This window comes from Elaeis guineensis, chromosome 10 (assembly GCF_000442705.2).
Source record: "Elaeis guineensis isolate ETL-2024a chromosome 10, EG11, whole genome shotgun sequence".
NCBI classification, from domain to species: domain Eukaryota; kingdom Viridiplantae; phylum Streptophyta; class Magnoliopsida; order Arecales; family Arecaceae; genus Elaeis; species Elaeis guineensis.
The window spans coordinates 81,623,726-81,641,475 of NC_026002.2; the positions used below are offsets into that span (position 1 = coordinate 81,623,726).

General features: G+C 48.9%; 1 protein-coding gene across 1 annotated transcript in view; it reads right to left on the reverse strand.

The window, feature by feature from the left end:
* Positions 1–17,750, reverse strand: part of LOC105037208 (uncharacterized) — a 58,379-nt gene that overhangs the window by 27,040 nt on the left and 13,589 nt on the right. The window contains exons 7-12 of the mRNA XM_073244171.1: positions 13,670–13,750; positions 13,093–13,191; positions 12,759–12,944; positions 12,372–12,459; positions 12,205–12,275; positions 12,061–12,132 (exon numbers count right to left, since the gene is read on the reverse strand). Of these exons, the coding sequence (XP_073100272.1) occupies positions 12,061–12,132; positions 12,205–12,275; positions 12,372–12,459; positions 12,759–12,944; positions 13,093–13,191; positions 13,670–13,750 (597 nt within the window). The remainder of the gene's footprint in view (positions 1–12,060; positions 12,133–12,204; positions 12,276–12,371; positions 12,460–12,758; positions 12,945–13,092; positions 13,192–13,669; positions 13,751–17,750) is intronic.

Below are 17,750 nucleotides of genomic sequence, written 5' to 3' on the forward strand. Positions count from 1 at the left end.
GAGTCCGGGCGGGTCTTCCCTGCAGTTGAAGTTGGGATGGAGCCCGGCTCCCGTAGGAGTCCGGGCGGAGCTTCCAGCAGTTGAAGTTGGTGACGGAGCCCGGCTCCCGTAGGAGTCCGGGGAGTCTTCCTGCAATTAAGTTGGTGCGAGTCCGGCTCCCGTAGGAGTCCGGACGGAGCTTCTGCAGTTGAAGTTGGGACGGAGCCCGGCTCCCGTAGGAGTCCGGGCGGAGTCTTCCTTGCAGTTGAAGTTGGGACGGAGCCCGGCTCCCGTAGGAGTCCGGCGGTCTCTGCAGTGGAGTTGGGACGGAGCCCGGCTCCCGTAGGAGTCCGGGCGGAGTCTTCACAGTTGAAGTCGGGGGGACCCGAAGGGTCAATCCCGCTGAGAACTTCGGCTGAGGGTATTTTATACCCAACACCAGTCCCCCTACTTTCGAGTTTGAATTTTGAATGAAGGAAGTACAGAGAGATTGGCATAGCCGAAGTTGTCCCCTCGAATCCTGCCACGACCGCCCCAGATATTTTGGCATTAAATTGCGCGTGCTGGAGTCTTTTCGAATCGGGGCGATACGAAGGGACCCTTCGAAATTCTCGTGGTACCTGGCCCAGGTACGGTGCAGTAATGGCTCTGTCAGCCGTCAGCCGCTTTTAGCCGCCTGCCATGGCGAGTGGGACACGTGTCTGGCTTGGGGTGATTCGCGATCATTATGGCACCGAATCCCAGGGTCTATTTAAACCCGTCCTTCCACCTTTAGGGGCCCTATTCCGCTTCAGAGTTCTATCAGTATCTGCCCTTTTTTCGAGAGCCCTGTTTCCTTGGCATCTTCTCGGGCCATAGGCGTCCTTCGAGTCGTCCCTGTCCTCGCCCCTCTGCATCCCTCAGAGCGATCTAGGTTAGTCCCAGAACCTTCGTCTTTCTTCCCGCCACTTAGGACCTTTTCTTTGCCATTTTTTTTTGTTGTATTCCTCTGAGTTAGTCTCCTGTGACCTCCCGTCCTTTGTCCTGTCTGTCTTCTCGGATCTTTAGAGTCTTCATTCGGAGTTATTCGAAATATCTTCCGGCTCTTCCGTTCCCAGCGGTTTTGGGATTCTTCCGCCTCAACCCCCCAGGTCCCTCGTTCTGTAGATGAACCTGCATCTGGGCTGGGCTTCGTCCGATTTTGCGTCGGGTGCCATTCCATGCTCCTTGACTCCGGATAACTCCTTCTGATAAGGGTTCAGTATGGAGTTCCTCCGGAGTACGACCTGGACTGCCTGGCCCCTCCGATCGGGCTAGCACTCCCCCACCCGGTCGTTTTTGCTTGTATCAGGAGGCGTTCCGTGCCGGACTCCAGCTTCCACTTCCATCCTTTGTTGTCGCCCTCTTCCGCTTCTTAGACATCTCTTTGCTTCTATTGCTCCGAATTCTTTTAGGTTTTTGATAGGATTTTTCTCTCTTTGCCACGTAGTCGAGGTCCGACCGTCCCTCTCTCTGTTAGGCACTTCTATACCTTCAAGCGTCATCCTTCGGTGAAGGACTGGTGGTATTTCTCCCCTCAGTTCGGCAAGAAGGGGTTGCTGAAAGGTGCCCCCTCTTCAATCCACAACTGGAAGGAAAAATACCTCTTCATCCACTGCCCGACCCTGAGGCTGGGCCTGCCTCCTTGGGGCTCTCTGAGGGATTCTGTCCGTCGGATCCCCAACCTGGGGGAGGACGACCTTCAGGCTGCTTGAAAGCTTCTCGCCTATTCCGCTCCCTCCCTTCCCAACCTTCTGAGGGAGCAATTTTTGTTCAACATCGGCCTGAGCCCCCAGGATCCTGCGAGTACTTCATCTTTTCCTTTCTCTTCTTTTCATCCGTCCTTCTTCTTTCTCTTTTTTTTTTCTTCTCTCTTCTTCCTTCTCTTTCTTTTTCTTCTTCTTTCTCTTTTTTTTTGTGCCACTCCTTTTTCATTCCATTATTGATTTCTGATCTCTCCCCCCTTTCTCTCTCTTTTTTTTTTTTTTAAGGAATGGACGCCGAAGCAGCACGGATGCTTGCCAGGAGCCTCAAGGCCCACAAAAGAAAGGGTGCCGCGGCCTCCGGATCGGCAAAGAGGGCCAGGGCGGAGGAGTCGAGCTTGGCCGCGTCCGTCCAGGCGGCTCCAGCGATCGACGTTCCCTCGGACGCCGAACCCACGGCCCCCCGGGCTTCTTCGAGGAGTCCGCCGACTAGGGCTCCCATTTCGACGGTCCGCTCCATGGAGGCGCCCATAGTCGAGAGGGGGAAGAGAAGGAAGTCGGTGGCCCGCAGGGTGAGTAGCCGTCGAGCCGCCGCTGACGAGTCCCTCGGTTCCGAAGAGGAGCCGGAGAATCCCTTCAATGACAGGGACTTGATCAGGCGGTTGATCGACGGCTGCATCCTGCCTGAAGTCGTCGAGAGGATCGACCGTGCCGATCCTGAGCAGCGGGTTTGGGACTCCCTAGGGTTTTTCCTCGAGGTAAACAAATCTTCATTTAATTGGCCATTCGTCCCTTGTTCTGATCCCCTTGACGCCCTTGCAGATTGGGCACCAGTTCCTCACCAATATCGAGGTGACGAACCGGCGAGGAGGGACGCTATCCAGGTGGAGGAGCGTTGTCGGGCCGAGGTCGCTCGCCTCAAAGAAAAGGCAGCCGAAGTAGTCGCCCTCCAAGAGGCTCTGAAAAGAGAGAAACAAGCCCGGGAGGAGGAAAAGCAGACCTTGGAGGAGACGGTGAGAAAGGCGGAGGCCGAGGTCGCCAATTTGGCTGAGCAGATTTTAGTCCTGGTCTCGGAGGTCAGGGTTCTTGCGGTAGAGAAATTCAAGACCTCCGCGGAGATGAGGGACCTGAATGTCCAATTCGGCCAGGAGGCGTTCATCAAGGGGTTCGAGCTCTGCCAGGAGAAGGTGACCAGAAAATTTTCTGAGCTTGACCTCAGCTTCCTGGGTGAGGAGTCTGAAGACGAGGCCGGTCCCTCTCCTGCTACCACTGCTGCCGCAGCCTCCCTTCCAGGAATACCGAGCTCTCCAACTCTTGCCTCTGAGGTCTGAGACCTCCAACCTTGTATTTTTATTTTACCATAATTTTTCTTTTCCTTTTTGTCTTCAAGAATCATCCAATCAATAAAGTTGAATTTCTTATCGTGGATGGCTTCTCCCTCCTTCCTTTCTTCTCTCTGCTTTTCTTTCTGTGATGAGGCGTGTCTTGACGCTTTTGCCTTTCGATGGCAGTGCCCTACCGAAGCACTTCCCCTGCCCCTGAGGATTCCGCTGAAGTCGACGATCCAGCGGCTGAAGAAGGAAGTCCTTCACTTGACAAAAAGGTTAAAGAAGATGGAAGGCGAGCTTCGCAGATTGAGAGAGGATCATTCTGAAGCCACCACGGAGGCCATCCGCTTTCGGAATCTCCACGTGAAGGGGATCATGGAGTATAGCCGGAGGAAGGCGGACTTCGCGAAGGAGCTTGAGGAATGCAAGAAGAGCGCCAGCGACCAAATTTGGGCTCAAGCTGCCAAGATTAGCGCTCTCAGGGTGGAACTGTCGGCTGCGATGGAGAAGATCGGCCAACTGGGAGGAAGTTCGTCCCGACTCTTGGATCGGGCCGATGGCGACCGGGAGTGGTCGAAGAAGGTCTCCGACCTTCAGCAGCAGCTTCAGGACGCCGAGGTGAACTACGACGTGCATCGGGCCGGTTGGCGCAGGCAGGTAGAGGAATATAAAGGGAGACTCTGAGGGGCGACCGACGAAGTCGCCCGTCTTCAGAGGCAGCTGGCTGACAGGGCTCAGCTGACTTCTGCTCGGGATTCTAATGAACTCCAGTCCCTGAGAGGAACCGTCGAAGGGCTTTCTGTCGCCCTTGGGGAAAGGACGGCTGAGCTGCAGCAATTGAAGATCCAGCTGGCATACGAGTAGCAGGCCGTCACGGATGCGGAGGCAGAATCTGAGATCCTAAGAAAGAGGCATCGAGAGGCGAAGACCGAGAGCCAGCGACTTCGTCGGGCGCTCCAGGATGCGCTACTGAAAAGGAGGGAGCTAGAAGAAGAAGTTGAGAATCTAAGGTAGTCCTGGATGAGGGGTGGAGCAGATAATTCTAGGTCGGAAGGAGCAGAGCTTCCCTAGAGCTCTTTTTGGCCTTCTGTCTTTTCATGTATACGCTTTCTCTTTTGTTGTTTTGTCTTGCTTTTGTCGTTTTGCTTTTCTTTCTTTGGCCTTCTGGACTTTGTGGTGTATATTTCGCAAATGGAATGAAAAGAAAATTTTGTGTTACCTCGTCCGCATGTTGTATTAAATTATCATCTGCCGAACTTCTCTTATCGTTCAACTTGTCCGACGTTGACGTCGTTTGGAGGTGCCCGGTCATCGATACGCTGGTTTGCTTTCCTCGTCGTTCATGGCCGCAGGCTCAAGCTTGGTGGTCCGAACTCCGCATTACCTCGGAGGCGTTGCTGTTTTCTTGACCTATTTCGAGAGCCTTCTTAGAGGCCGGAGGTGTTTGGTAGGAACTTCTCGCCTTTGTTGAGACAAGGTTCCTTAGGTCTTTGGTGTGGTTTGTCCTTCATCTGTTTCTGACGTAGTTCGTCGCTTCTCCTTTTTAATTTTTCTTCTCTTTTCGGAGTGAGGGCCCTCCCCTTGCTTTTTGCGGGGTTGCGTAGAAGTGTGAAGGTGCCGCTGAGGGGCCTTTCCCCCTCATCCGATCTTGTTGGGCGGTCGGGTTTTGTCACCGTCAGGACGAGGTTCTCCTTCCATTCCTGATGTAGCCGATCTCAGCTCAGGTTAGGATGAGATTCTCCTCCTGTTTCCAATGGGGCTACGGGGGCACATAAGGGCTATCGCAAGGGTCTCTCCCCCCATTCGGTCTAAAAGAACCGGGCCTTCGACTTTACTCATGTCAGGATGAGGTTCTCCTCCTGTTCCTGACATGGCTGTGGGGGCGCGTTAGGGCGTTGTAAGGCCTCTCCCCCCATTCGATCTAAAAGAACCGGGCCTTCAACTTTGCTCATGTCAGGATGAGGTCCTCCTCCTGTTCTTGACATGGATGTGGGGGCGCATTAGGGCGTTGTAAGGCCTCTCCCCCCATCCGGTCTAAAAGAATCGGGCCTTTGACTTTGCTCATATCAGGACGAGGTTCTCCTCCTGTTCCTGACATGGCTGTGGGGGCGCATTAGGACGTTGTAAGGCCTCTCCCCCCATCCGGTCTAAAAGAACCGGGCCTTTGACTTTGCTCACGTCAGGACGAGGTTCTCCTCCTGTTCCTGACATGGCTGTGGGGGCGCATTAGGGCGTTGTAAGACCTCTCCCCCCATCCGATCTAAAAGAACTGGACCTTTGACTTTGCTCATGTCAGGACGAGGTTCTCCTCCTGTTCCTGACATGGCTGTGGGGCCGCATTAGGGTGTTGTAAGGCCTCTCCCCCCATCCGATCTCAAGATAATCGGACTTTCATTTTATTTATGTTAGGATGAGGTTCTCCTCTCGTTCCTAACATAACCTTGTTTTAATTGTTTGAAGGGGTTATCCCCAGTCGTAACAAATCCGTGCCAAATGGGAGGAACACGCAAAGTCGAAAGGAATTTAGATTCAGGGCAGAGTCGTAAGCGATACATTTACAAGTTTTTCGAGTTCCATGGTCGTGGAAGGTCTGCTCCTCCTTGAGGCCCTCCGGTGATGGAGTCGATGGTCCCAATTGGAGGCCGATCTCCGGGCTGCTCCTCCCTCCTTGGCGGTTCAGGTTGCGGCAGGGCCTTTGGCCAATCTTCTCTACCCTCAGGCCGGTGCCGGATGAACCTGTCGAGTCGACCTCGCCGGATGAGCTCCTCGATCTCGTCTCGGAGCTGAATGCATTCCTCCGTGTCGTGGCCGTGGTCGTGGTCGCGGTGGTAGAGACAAAACTTGTTGGAGTTGCGCTTTTCGGGGTGCGTGCATATCCTCTCTGGTCTAGGGAGCTGCTCCCTGACCTCCATCAGTACTTGGATCTTCGCGGCATTGAGGGGGGCGTAGTTGCGGAATCTTCTCGATGGAGAACCCCGCCGAACCCCACGATCCGGACTTCTCTGCCTACGTACCTGGGGTGGAGTATGGGCACGCTTGTGCCCAGGAGGGGATCGAGAACGCGGCCGAGCTTCTCTCGACCCTTTTTTGACTGCGGGCTTAATCGAGTCTCCCGCCTGCTGCTCTCTCGCGGTCTCCTCATCCTTTAGTTTGAAGGCTTCTTTCGCTCAGGCGTACCCTTCAGCCCGAGCCAACAAATCAGCAAAATCTCTGGGGTACTTCTTCTCCAGGGAGAACAAAGGGTCATTCTTCTGAAGGCCGCCCTTCAGAGCGGCCATTGCGACTGATTGATCCAAATTCCAGACCTCCAGTGCTGCGACATTGAAATGGTTGATGTAGGCCCGAATGGACTCCCCTTTCCTCTGCTTGATATTGATGAGGGACTCCGAACTCTTCCGGGGGTGCCGACTGCTGACAAAATATGCCACGAATTGGTGGCTTATCTGATCGAAGGAAAAGATGGTACCCGACTTCAGAGCCGAGTATCAGTTTCTCGCCGCTCCCTTCAAGGTGGATGGGAAGGCTCGGCATAGAATGGCGTCGGGAGCGCCATGAAGCAGCATCATCATCCGGAAGGCTTCCAGATGATCAACCGGGTCCGAAGTCCCGTCGTAGCTTTCGAACTGGGGGAGCTTGAAGTTTGGCGGGATCGGTTCCTGCATGATCATTTGAGAAAAGGGAGGGTCAGTACAAATATCCTCACCATAAGCGGGGGGAGCATGGCAGAGTTCTTCGATTCGTCGGTTCATCTCTTGGAGTCTCCGGTCTAGAAAATCCTCTCGACTTCGAGTCTCGAGGGTCCTCTGGCAGAATGGGGGCAGCGATCTTCCAGGGGTGGAGTCGTGATCCGATTGGGGGCTCTCCACCCTCGGGTTCATTTTTCCAGGAAAGACGGGACGGCTGGCCCAAGTGGCTCGTCCCGCCATCGGATTTTGGTGTTCCGACGACACCCTTTCCAGGCGCACTGATGCCTGCGGCTGCTGCTGCTGCTATATAGCCTGCACAGCTTCAGTGAGGCCTCTGACCTGCTGCGCTAGCAGATCAAACTGCTCCGCACCGACCATCATCGTCGAAGGAGGAGTAGGAGGTTGGGAAACAGGAGGTGAGGCCGGAGCCTGAGACCTGACCGTAGAGGCCGTGGATCGTCGCGTGGACGTCTTGCGGGGAGGCATCGAGCAAGGACCAAGTGGAGAAAGGAGGAGAGGATGCCGAAAAAGATGCCCGGGGGCGGTCCCGTTGAGCGCTCCTTTAAGAACAAGGATACTGCGAAGACACAGACCCTTCCTCTAGCGTCAATCCTGTTGGTGCAAAAATTCGCTTGCGTCGGAGAAGCTGGAGTCGAGGGAGTCGCAGTCGCCGTCGGGACCTGCAAAAGAAGTCTAAACCGGAGGTGGGGTTGCTCCGGCAAGATCCTCCGACGCTCAAGTCAGTTCTCTGCCTCAACAAGAATGGAGTGCTCGAACGAAAATTTTTGCAGAGTTTCTAGGTAAAAACGAGAGCTTATAGAATAACGTATCTGGGGTTCCCCCTTTTATAGGCGGAGGGGGCAACAAACTGATGGTGATGTCTGTAACCGTCTGGCAGTGGGCCGCCCATAGTCAGAAAAAGTTTGTTGCGGAGAGTAGTGGGGCGGACCCGTGGCTATTACCGGGGCATGCCACGTGGAGTCTGCCACGAGAAGCGGAGCGGCGTCCGTTGTTGCGACTCGCCAGAGGATAGAAGAATCGCGCAGTATCCGTCGCAGGAAGTGGAGCAGGACCGTGGCCATTATTACGGCCTGCCAAGGAGTGATGGAGCTGCGTGGAATCCGTCGCAGGAGGTGGAGCAGGGTCGTGGAGTGATGGAGCCGCGTGAAATCTGCCGCAGGGAATGGAGCAGAATTGCGGCTGTTACTGCAGCGCACCAGGGGGCGAAGGTCTGCGGGCTGAAGTCTGGCTGGAGTGTCTGGCGGAGAGAGGTAGTTAGCCATCTGTCCAAGAAGAGCTCGAAATCCGGCTTTCACAGGAGTTCGGATGGAGTCTTCCTTCAGTCACAGCCGGGGGTGGAGTCCGGCTCCCGTAGGGGTCTGGGCGGAGCTCACCGGCAGTTGAAATCGAGGACGAGGCCCGGCTCCCATAGGAGTCCGGGCGGAGCCTACTTGCAGTCGGAGTCGCGGGCGGAGTCCGGCTCCCGTAGGAGTCTGGGCGAAGTCTGCCTACAGCCGTTGGAGTTGAGGACGGAGCCTGGCTCCCATAGGAATCCGGGCGGAGTCTTCCTGCAATTAAAGTCAGGTGCGAAGTTCGGCTCCCGTAGGAGTCCGGACGGAGCTTACCAGTAGTTGAAGCTGGTGATGGAGCCCGACTCCCGTAGGAGTCCAGACGGAGTCCTCCTTGCGGTTGAAGTCGGGGACGGAGCTCGGCTCCCGTAGGAGTCCGGACGGAGCTTACCAGCAGTTGGAGTTGGTGACGGAGCCCGGCTCCCGTAAGAGTCCGGACGGAGTCCTCCTTGCGGTTGAAGTCGGGGATGGAGCCCGGCTCCCGTAGGAGTCCGGGTGGAGCTTACCAGCAGTTGGAGTTGGTGACGGAGCCCGGCTCCCATAGGAGTCCGGGTGGAGTCTTCCTGCAATTAACGTCAGGTGCGAAGCCCGGCTCCCGTAGGAGTCCGGACGGAGCTTACCAGCAGTTGAAGTTGGTGACGGAGCCCGGCTCCCGTAGGAGTCCGGGTGGGGTCTTCCTGCAGCTGGAGTTGGCGACGGAGCCCGGCTCCCGTAGGAGTCCGGGCGGGGTCTTCCTGCAGCTGGAGTTGGTGACGGAGCCTGGCTCCCGTAGGAGTCCGGGTGGAGTCTTCCTACAGTTGAAGTCAGGGACGGAGCCCGGCTCCCGTAGGAGTCCGGGCGGAGCTTTCCAGCGGTTGGAGTTGGTGACGGAGCCCGGCTCCCGTAGGGGTCCGGGCGGAGTCTTTCTGCAATTAACGTCAGGTGCGAAGCCCGGCTCCCGTAGGAGTCCGGACAGAGCTTACCAGCAGTTGAAGTTGGTGACAAAGCCTGGCTCCCGTAGGAGTTCGGGCGGGGTCTTCCTGCAGCTGGAGTTGGCGATGGAGCCCGGCTCCCGTAGGAGTCCGGGCGGGGTCTTCCTGCAGCTGGAGTCGGGGACGGAGCCCGGCTCCCATAGGAGTCCGGGCGGAGCTTTCCAGCGGTTGGAGTTGGTGACAGAGCCCGACTCCCGTAGGGATCCGGGTGGAGTCTTCCTGCAATTAACGTCAGGTGCGAAGCCCGGCTCCCGTAGGAGTCCGGACGGAGCTTACCAGCAGTTGAAGTTGGTGACGGAGTCCGGCTCCCGTAGGAGTCCGGGCGGAGTCTTCCTGCAATTAAAGTCAGGTGCGAAGTTCGGCTCCCGTAGGAGTCCGGACGGAGCTTACCAGCAGTTGAAGTTGGTGACGGAGTCCGGCTCCCGTAGGAGTCCGGGCGGAGTCTTTCTGCAATTAAAGTCAGGTGCGAAGTTCGGCTCCCGTAGGAGTCCGGACGGAGCTTACCAGCAGTTGAAGTTGGTGACGGAGCCTGGCTCCCGTAGGAGTCCGGGCGGGGTCTTCCTACAGCTGGAGTTGGTGACGGAGCCCGGCTCCCGTAGGAGTCCGGGCGTGGTCTTCCTGTAGTTGAAGTCGGGGATGGTGCCCGGCTCCCGTAGGAGTCCGGGCGGAGCTTTCCAGCTGTTGGAGTTGGTGACGGAGCCCGACTCCCGTAGGAGTCCGGACGGAGTCTTCCTGCAATTAAAGTCAGGTGCGAAGTCCGGCTCCCGTAGGAGTCTGGACGAAGCTTACCAGCAGTTGAAGTTGGTGACGGAGCCCGGCTCCCGTAGGAGTCCGGGCGGGGTCTTCCTGCAGCTGGAGTTGGTGACGGAGCCTGGCTCCCGTAGGAGTCCGGGCGGAGTCTTCCTGCAGTTGAAGTCGGGGACGGAGCTCGGCTCCCGTAGGAGTCCGGGTGGAGCTTTCCAGCGGTTGGAGTTGGTGACGGAGCCTGGCTCCCGTAGGAGTCCGGGCGGAGTCTTCCTGCAGCTGGAGTCGGGGACGGAGCCCAGCTCCCGTAGGAGTCCGGGCGGAGCTTTCCAGCAATTGGAGTTGGTGACGGAGCCCGGCTCCCATAGGGGTCCGAGCGGGGTCTTCCTGCAGCTAAAGTCAGGTGCGAAGTCCGGCTCCCGTAGGAGTCTGGACGGAGCTTACCAGCAGTTGAAGTTGGTGACGGAGTCCGGCTCCCGTAGGAGTCCGGGCGGAGTCTTCCTGCAATTAAAGTCAGGTGCGAAGTCCGACTCCCGTAGGAGTCCGGACGGAGCTTACCAGCAGTTGAAGTTGGTGACGGAGCCCGGCTCCCGTAGGAGTCCGGGCGGGGTCTTCCTGCAGCTAAAGTCAGGTGCGAAGTCCGGCTCCCGTAGGAGTCCGGACGGAGCTTACCAGCAGTTGAAGTTGGTGACGGAGCCCGGCTCCCGTAGGAGTCCGGGCGGGGTCTTCCTGCAGCTGGAGTTGGTGACGGAGCCCGGCTCCCGTAGGAGTCCGGGCGTGGTCTTTCTGTAGTTGAAGTCGGGGACGGAGGCCGGCTCCCGTAGGAGTCCGGGCGGAGCTTTCCAGCGGTTGGAGTTGGTGATGGAGCCCGGCTCCCGTAGGAGTCCGGGCGGAGTCTTCCTGCAATTAAAGTCAGGTGCGAAGTCCGGCTCCCGTAGGAGTCCGGACGGAGCTTACTAGCAGTTGAAGTTGGTGACGGAGCCCGGCTCTCGTAGGAGTCCGGACGAGGTCTTCCTGCAGCTGGAGTTGGCGACGGAGCCCGGCTCCCGTAGGAGTCCGGGCGGGGTCTTCCTGCAGCTGGAGTTGGTGACGGAGCCCGGCTTCCGTAGGAGTCCGGGCGGAGTCTTCCTGCAATTGAAGTCGGGGACGGAGCCCGCAAGGGTCAATCCCGCTGAGAACTTCGGCTGAGGGTATTTTATACCCAACAGGTAGCATATTTAGAAAAACAGGTGATTGTAACAAATTTGGCATTAGAAAATTTCTACAGAACATAGAATATATATAAATATATATGATTTCTGGATGACCATCTGTCTAGGTGTTTGGGCACATGATAAGTTTAGGCAAACAGTTAGAAAAAGGCTTCACAAGGGTTTGAAAGTGCAAGATATCATGTTCAGAAACATCTGCACTATTTATCAACAACAGGAACATTGGGAGCAGAAATAGAAGACAAATGGATCATCAAAGAGATGAAATACATGTAAAAGAGATCCATCATAATTAGGAAACTTCTGCAACTACACTGAAAAAGCATTGTGTTTGATGTTATAGACCATCGAAGAAGGCACCTGTAATGTTACATATGTCCAAAGATATCGAAATAAGGGTGATATCTGTATTTCTTTCAAAAGCACCCCGAAGTCAACCCTCCACCTTACTTGCTTGGCTACAAATAAAAACATAACCAAAGACTAGGCTCTCCTGCAAAAGCCTCTTCTCAAAAAAATTAAAAATAAAATAAGGCAATTGTGTAGCTTTCCTCCGGCAGGCAAAATTCATTAAACCATAAAATAAATTGATAATTGCTGCATCTAAATACTCCCTAATCAGCAGTCACACAGGTCAGAGAATAAAAGAAATAAAAACAGACATATTCCTTGTTCTCAAATAGTGATTTATTGATTCTTTAATTAGGAAAAAAGGAACAAAGGTGACAATTTATCAACCAAAAATCCAAAACAACCAATTTATTCCCTCTTGTTCTTTTTTTTTTTCATAAACATTCTCTCTTGTTGACTACTTACAAACAAACTGAAATCCAAGTCTCCAACTATATCTTTTCGATCATATGCTATCATTTCTTTCCAGAAAACTAAACTTACAGTTTTGGACATTCCAACATATAAACAACAATGCAAGACCAACAAGTTGATAATCAACTACAAACATCGCGCACCAATGGAACGTAGAGGATGCCAGTGAATACATCATCGATAATTCAATAATAAAATGATTGCCAGCAATAATTATTTCTGAATAGCAAGGATATAAATAATTACCTGCGAATGGGATTCTTCCGCACTAGTCTCACCGATTCCAGTATCAGTATTCTCATGATCAAGGAAAAAATCCTGCATTAATGTCAACTCAGTTTAGAATACCAATTTTGATTTGATGAAGAAAATCCGGGGCTTTCAGCTTACCAGCTCATTATTTAAAGACATATTGGCTACACTTTCTGATAGCAATTCAACTACTGATTTTGTGGTTGAACCTATAAAGCAACCGTATGATTATTAAGGAACAGATAATAAGACCAAGTGAAAGTTACATGTCAATGCTATAAAAGTCAAGGAGATTGGTCCCGCACCATTTGGATTGCTAGGAGGAGCTGATGAGGAACTTGCTGCATTGGAACGAGCAGCACGGAGACCGGTAATGATCTCGTACAATAAATTCTGCAGAGAGTAACATAGTCAATATATTTGCAATCACCTAATTATACAATTTAATTGTACATCACTCAGTATTAAAAACAAGAGATTGGGAAAAGACCATTGTAGATGACTTTATACATCAAAGCTTATCAGAATAAACTAACAGATACAAGTCTCTTTTTTTTGTGAAAGAAACCAACAGATACATGTCATAACTACAAATTTAATTTCCAACATTCAGTCTGGTGCAGAGCTTTAATCCTGTGAAGTAGTATTACCTTTTAAGGAGAAATGTTAATATACAAGAATCTGGAAATCACCTCATTTGTACCAGCAGCGATCTTCAGACCTCCTAAATCATAGTAGCTCTCCGGCTTAGTTGAGCATGTTATAGAGATTTGAGGGGGATGAAGGACATTATAAAAGAAAATTGAAACAGAATCATAATAAAATTGTGGTCTAGGGGAGTTGTGATCACCCTCAAATCTGATAATATTCTTGTCTCCCTGCATAATAATCCGCAAATAGATACACTGATTAACATGCACCTTTTTACAAAATATTCACATCCTACATTCAGAATATAACCACAAGCTCTGTGGGATAAAACTGTGTAATCAAACTATTCTAATCAAGTAGAGAATGATGCCTTACCGCATATGCCCGGTAAATAAGATCAGAATGATGTGGCTGAATAAATATGTCCTCAGAAGCATGTCCAAATAATGCTGGAATAAAGGTCTTTGGTGCAAACTGTAGACAAACATAATGAACACAGGTATTTAGTTGAACTTTGCAAATTATGGATCTAGATCTACTAGAACAGGAAGAAGATAATCCTAGAGCATGAGTCCCGCAACTCTGGATTAATACCATAACAAAGATGTAGGAACCAATTTAAGATTATGCAGTCAACAAGGGTTCATAATTAACAAGAGACAACTAGCCAATGAAAATTCATAATCCATAAGAGACAATTTGTCCCTCCTCCACTCCCTCTCTAGTATGGAGCCTGATGGGTCACAACACAGTTCAGGCTAACAGAAAACTAATGAACACTTGGACTAGGCCAGATTTCAAGTTTATCAAAGAAACTGTCATCTCTATGCAAGAAAGTAATAGGTTTTTGTCTTTGCTTTCTTTAATTTGAACTGCTGTGTGACCATAACATGAATATTATAGGAAAAGATCATTTTACAAGGGAGTACAAAGATGCTCAATAAAACCAGACCTGCACAGTATTCAGATCCATGATGTCAAATTTAGCCTTCTTCTGAATAACGCGCCGCATGTACTGAACAGCCATTTTGACCTGATGGGACAGACATTTCATACCAATATCAAGATGCTGCAAGAATCTAAAGAATTGCGTAGCTAACAATACAAACACAAGAAAATAAGCATCAAATCATGGAAACTCAGCTTCAGCATTAAGTATTATAATCTACACATAGAGTAAGGTGCCTATCGAATACTTCCTTAGAGGATAGCTGTCATATTTGTTGATTTTAATATATTATTAGTGAATTCAAAAATAGAAACCATGCTTCTGTAAGCTACGTATACTGAGAGAATTAAACAGAGATAACAGATGATCAAATATATAACAGAACATTTCAGCCATTCTATGCGTCCTTAATGAGCTTCTTTTGAAAGCAAAGATAGCAGCCAAACATCTGACTGTACAAAAAGATTATATCTAGAATGTCTTCCACAAGGAGTATTCCATACAGACCATCCAATTCATGACATTCATAAAAAACATGGAATATTGTAGATAAAAGAAAAACCACAGCGTGACTCACAAACAGGGATTTTTTATTATTATGATATCCTAGCATTATTATTCATAACAAATTGAACATAAGTATTATCTTCTTAAAAAGAAAACCAGTAAAACCATGTGACTTACAGACACCTTGTAAGTTCATGCTACATTGTAGAGAATATTATCAAAGCTAAACCATAGCACATGCAGCACACATGATTAGTCAGCATATATTTGCAAACAAATATGGCATGTGAAGGTTTTCACACGTTCGCATGATGATATTGAAGATAACTATAATCAGACACAAGGAATGCCATATCGTACCGAGCAATACGGTGCATACCATACCATATCGGTACCAAATCAGTACATGATATAAGAGGTGTACCAATACTCAGTACGCCGAACCGGCCCCCGTACTGGACATACCGATATAGTAACGATGAGCACCGGTACAGAGCCTAGTACCGAGATGGCACACCTTAGTTAGACGTACCAATGGCACATGTATCAAACACTCCAATGAGTACATGAATAAGAGTTACCCATATTAAGTTATGATTTAACCAAACCTTTAAGTTAAATCAACTCCAGAAATGTTTCTATTTACTTTTGGACATGGTGGTTGTTCCATATGGTCGGCACTTGGTAGTAGGAAACTTCTATCTAGGGTACCATACCTGCTTCTAAAATTACTCAGAACCTTGAACCTGCACCCACTTCCTAACATGCCCTGGTCTTCACCCTACTAGAAGCCCAACCCTCGAACCACACAACTTGGCCTCCAAACTCAAATCTAGCCATCAATACCCATTAATCAGAGATCTTTGTATGTCCAAATATCTCATTTATTGATCTTCATTCATTTTACCTCAGATCCACCTGCTACAGATTTTAGGACAGTCGGCCAATCAATTCTCTATTTGTGGAATAATAACCCTAGAGTATCACACCACAACTGGAGACTACTGTCAAATTTAAAGGGCTCCACTCTAGACCCATGGAATACAATTACAAGAGGTTGAGTTTTCCAGATTCATTAACAGGTTGTATATAGGATGAATACAAGGTCGTCAATGTCACGATCAATTTGGTGATTTGCTCATAATTTTCACACTGATGAAGGTCACTTCACATACCAAACCTAGACTTCTTCATCTTTGTTCAGAATTTCAGACAAAGGTTTTAGGTTTCATCTGAAACCAAACCTTTTTGGCTGAGACTGATCCAATATTGACCAAATATTTCAGCTAGCATCAGCCAGTTCGGCCGAAACAGACCAAAACTGCTGTTTTTCTAATGTTTAACAAGAACATATGTATAATTTCCGGGCTATTTATGGTGGGAGTGATACAATTCAAGACATGAACCCATTATATGAATTGTGTTTGATAATTACTGCTTCAACACAGGCACACATATCTTCAGATCACCATTTTTTTAAGCTAACACAGAATTGCAACATTTAGAATTTGTGCATCTCTAATTAGAAAGTGAGCTGTCTGGGAAGAGGGGAGACCTGTTATCATATTGCAAAATTTTGGGGGAAAAGGGCATGAACAATCAGTGATATTACATCAGTGTTCCCAACTTGTCTCCTTTTGATCACTGAAAGTCGGATGGGTGAAGATGGATTGAAATGTATTCATCCCTTTTTTTAACTACCCCAAGAGTGATAGCAACTCAACAATCTTCTCAGACCATTCTCTCCTTGTTGGAGATATTCCGCCAGATTCACACAAATCAAGCAGCAACATGGATAGAGATTCAAGAGGTATAGAAACCTTTAGTTTTTTAAAGATTTTGCTCAATAAATAAACATGATATAACTATTTTTTTCCTTTTAGTAGACCACTAAGAATTGTTATGTTCCTTAGATTTTTTTTTTTCTCTTTTCTTTAGGATATAATATGAAAAGTTCAAAATGAAATTAAATGAAACAAGCATAAAATGGATTTTTTTGTATAAATGAGTTATTAAAATGAAATATGTGTTGATGCATTTTAGCTTAAAATAACCCAATACACAAATTAAGATCCTAGATAACTCAAAACATAATAAAATGATGTGAAATAACTTGCCTTGATTTCTTTTATTTTTATGTTACTCACTCTATTGTTTGGATATTGATCTAATTTTTGACCAAAACTTCAAATATCAGAACAAACTGCCAATATTGAAACTGCAGGAAAGGGCCAAAACCAAAAACTGGAACCAAGTTTTAAAACCTTGATTCAGGTTCTTCCATAATTCCATTACATGGGAACCATACAGCATTGCCTCCTATGTGCATGCACTCTAATAGCCAATAAGGTCAAGGCTAGACCTTCATACCCCACAATTAGCCTTACAGAATATGTTGCTTTCTCAAAGATCCCTTGGCCAAATCTTTGCACCAGCCACAATGGGTCAACAATAGGCTTAAGGCCAATTGTTCTCAAACTTTGATTAACCATCATTCTGGTTGAGCAAGTCAACTACTTACAAATTGTAAAAGGCTTGTCAAATAGGTTAAACATTAGAAAAAACATTACATGGTTTAAAATGATGATCCATGGAAAGTGTTGCATTCACATAATTGTGCATAGAGACATAAGGATATCCATATATATTAGGTAAACTATGACCATTAGTTGTTTAAGACCTGGGCAGCTCTACAGGATCGACCTGCCTAATTTGGACCTGGAAGACTGCATGGGCCTTGTCAACCCCAAATTTATATATCTGAAAACTCATTCAACCTGTTGACAAGGGTCCACCAACCCTTGACCCGCCCAGGGGATCCAATTTCAATCCACCTGGGTCAACCACTTCTAGGGTGCCGAATAAAAAAGAAATAAAAATATCATTATTCTACTCTTGATGATTAGGATCTAATCTCAACTATTGTAAAAACTTGTCCAAACTGAATGCCCTTCATCATCCTTGCCATCTTAAGTTAATTGTTCCATATGTTTGGTAACAAATATTATCATATCTCCTTTTTCTTGGGAAAAAATAAGTGGTAAGATCCAGTCATTTTTATGGTATAAATGTTACATATGCAATAAAATTAAAATCACTATATTTTTTTTTCCATATCTGTTCATAATTTTGTGCTTTTAGAACACTTTTACTGTTTGTTGCCTAGCTATGCAACCCAAGAGGGGGGGTGAATTGGGTTTCTAAAAATTTTAACCTTAACTTATATCTTATGAAAATTATTTAACTATAGCTAAATAAATAAAGAGAGTATAGTTGATTCAAGGCTAATGGTTAAATGCAAGAATGCAAGAGAATAAAGAAGTTCTAAAGAAGAGCAATTAGGCACAACACAAACAAAAAAGATTTATAGTGGTTCGATGCCAACCTTACACCTACATCCACTCCCCAAGCTCCTACTTGGGAATTTCAATCCACTAACTTGTATTCAACCTGAATACACTCGTCGAAAACTTCGACTCTAGCTATCCCAAGCTAGTCCATTTGTTTTTCGGGTACAAGCCAACCCAATATACTCCGATTCAAGGTTCGGATCAACCTTCCCTTGTTTTGGAACCCT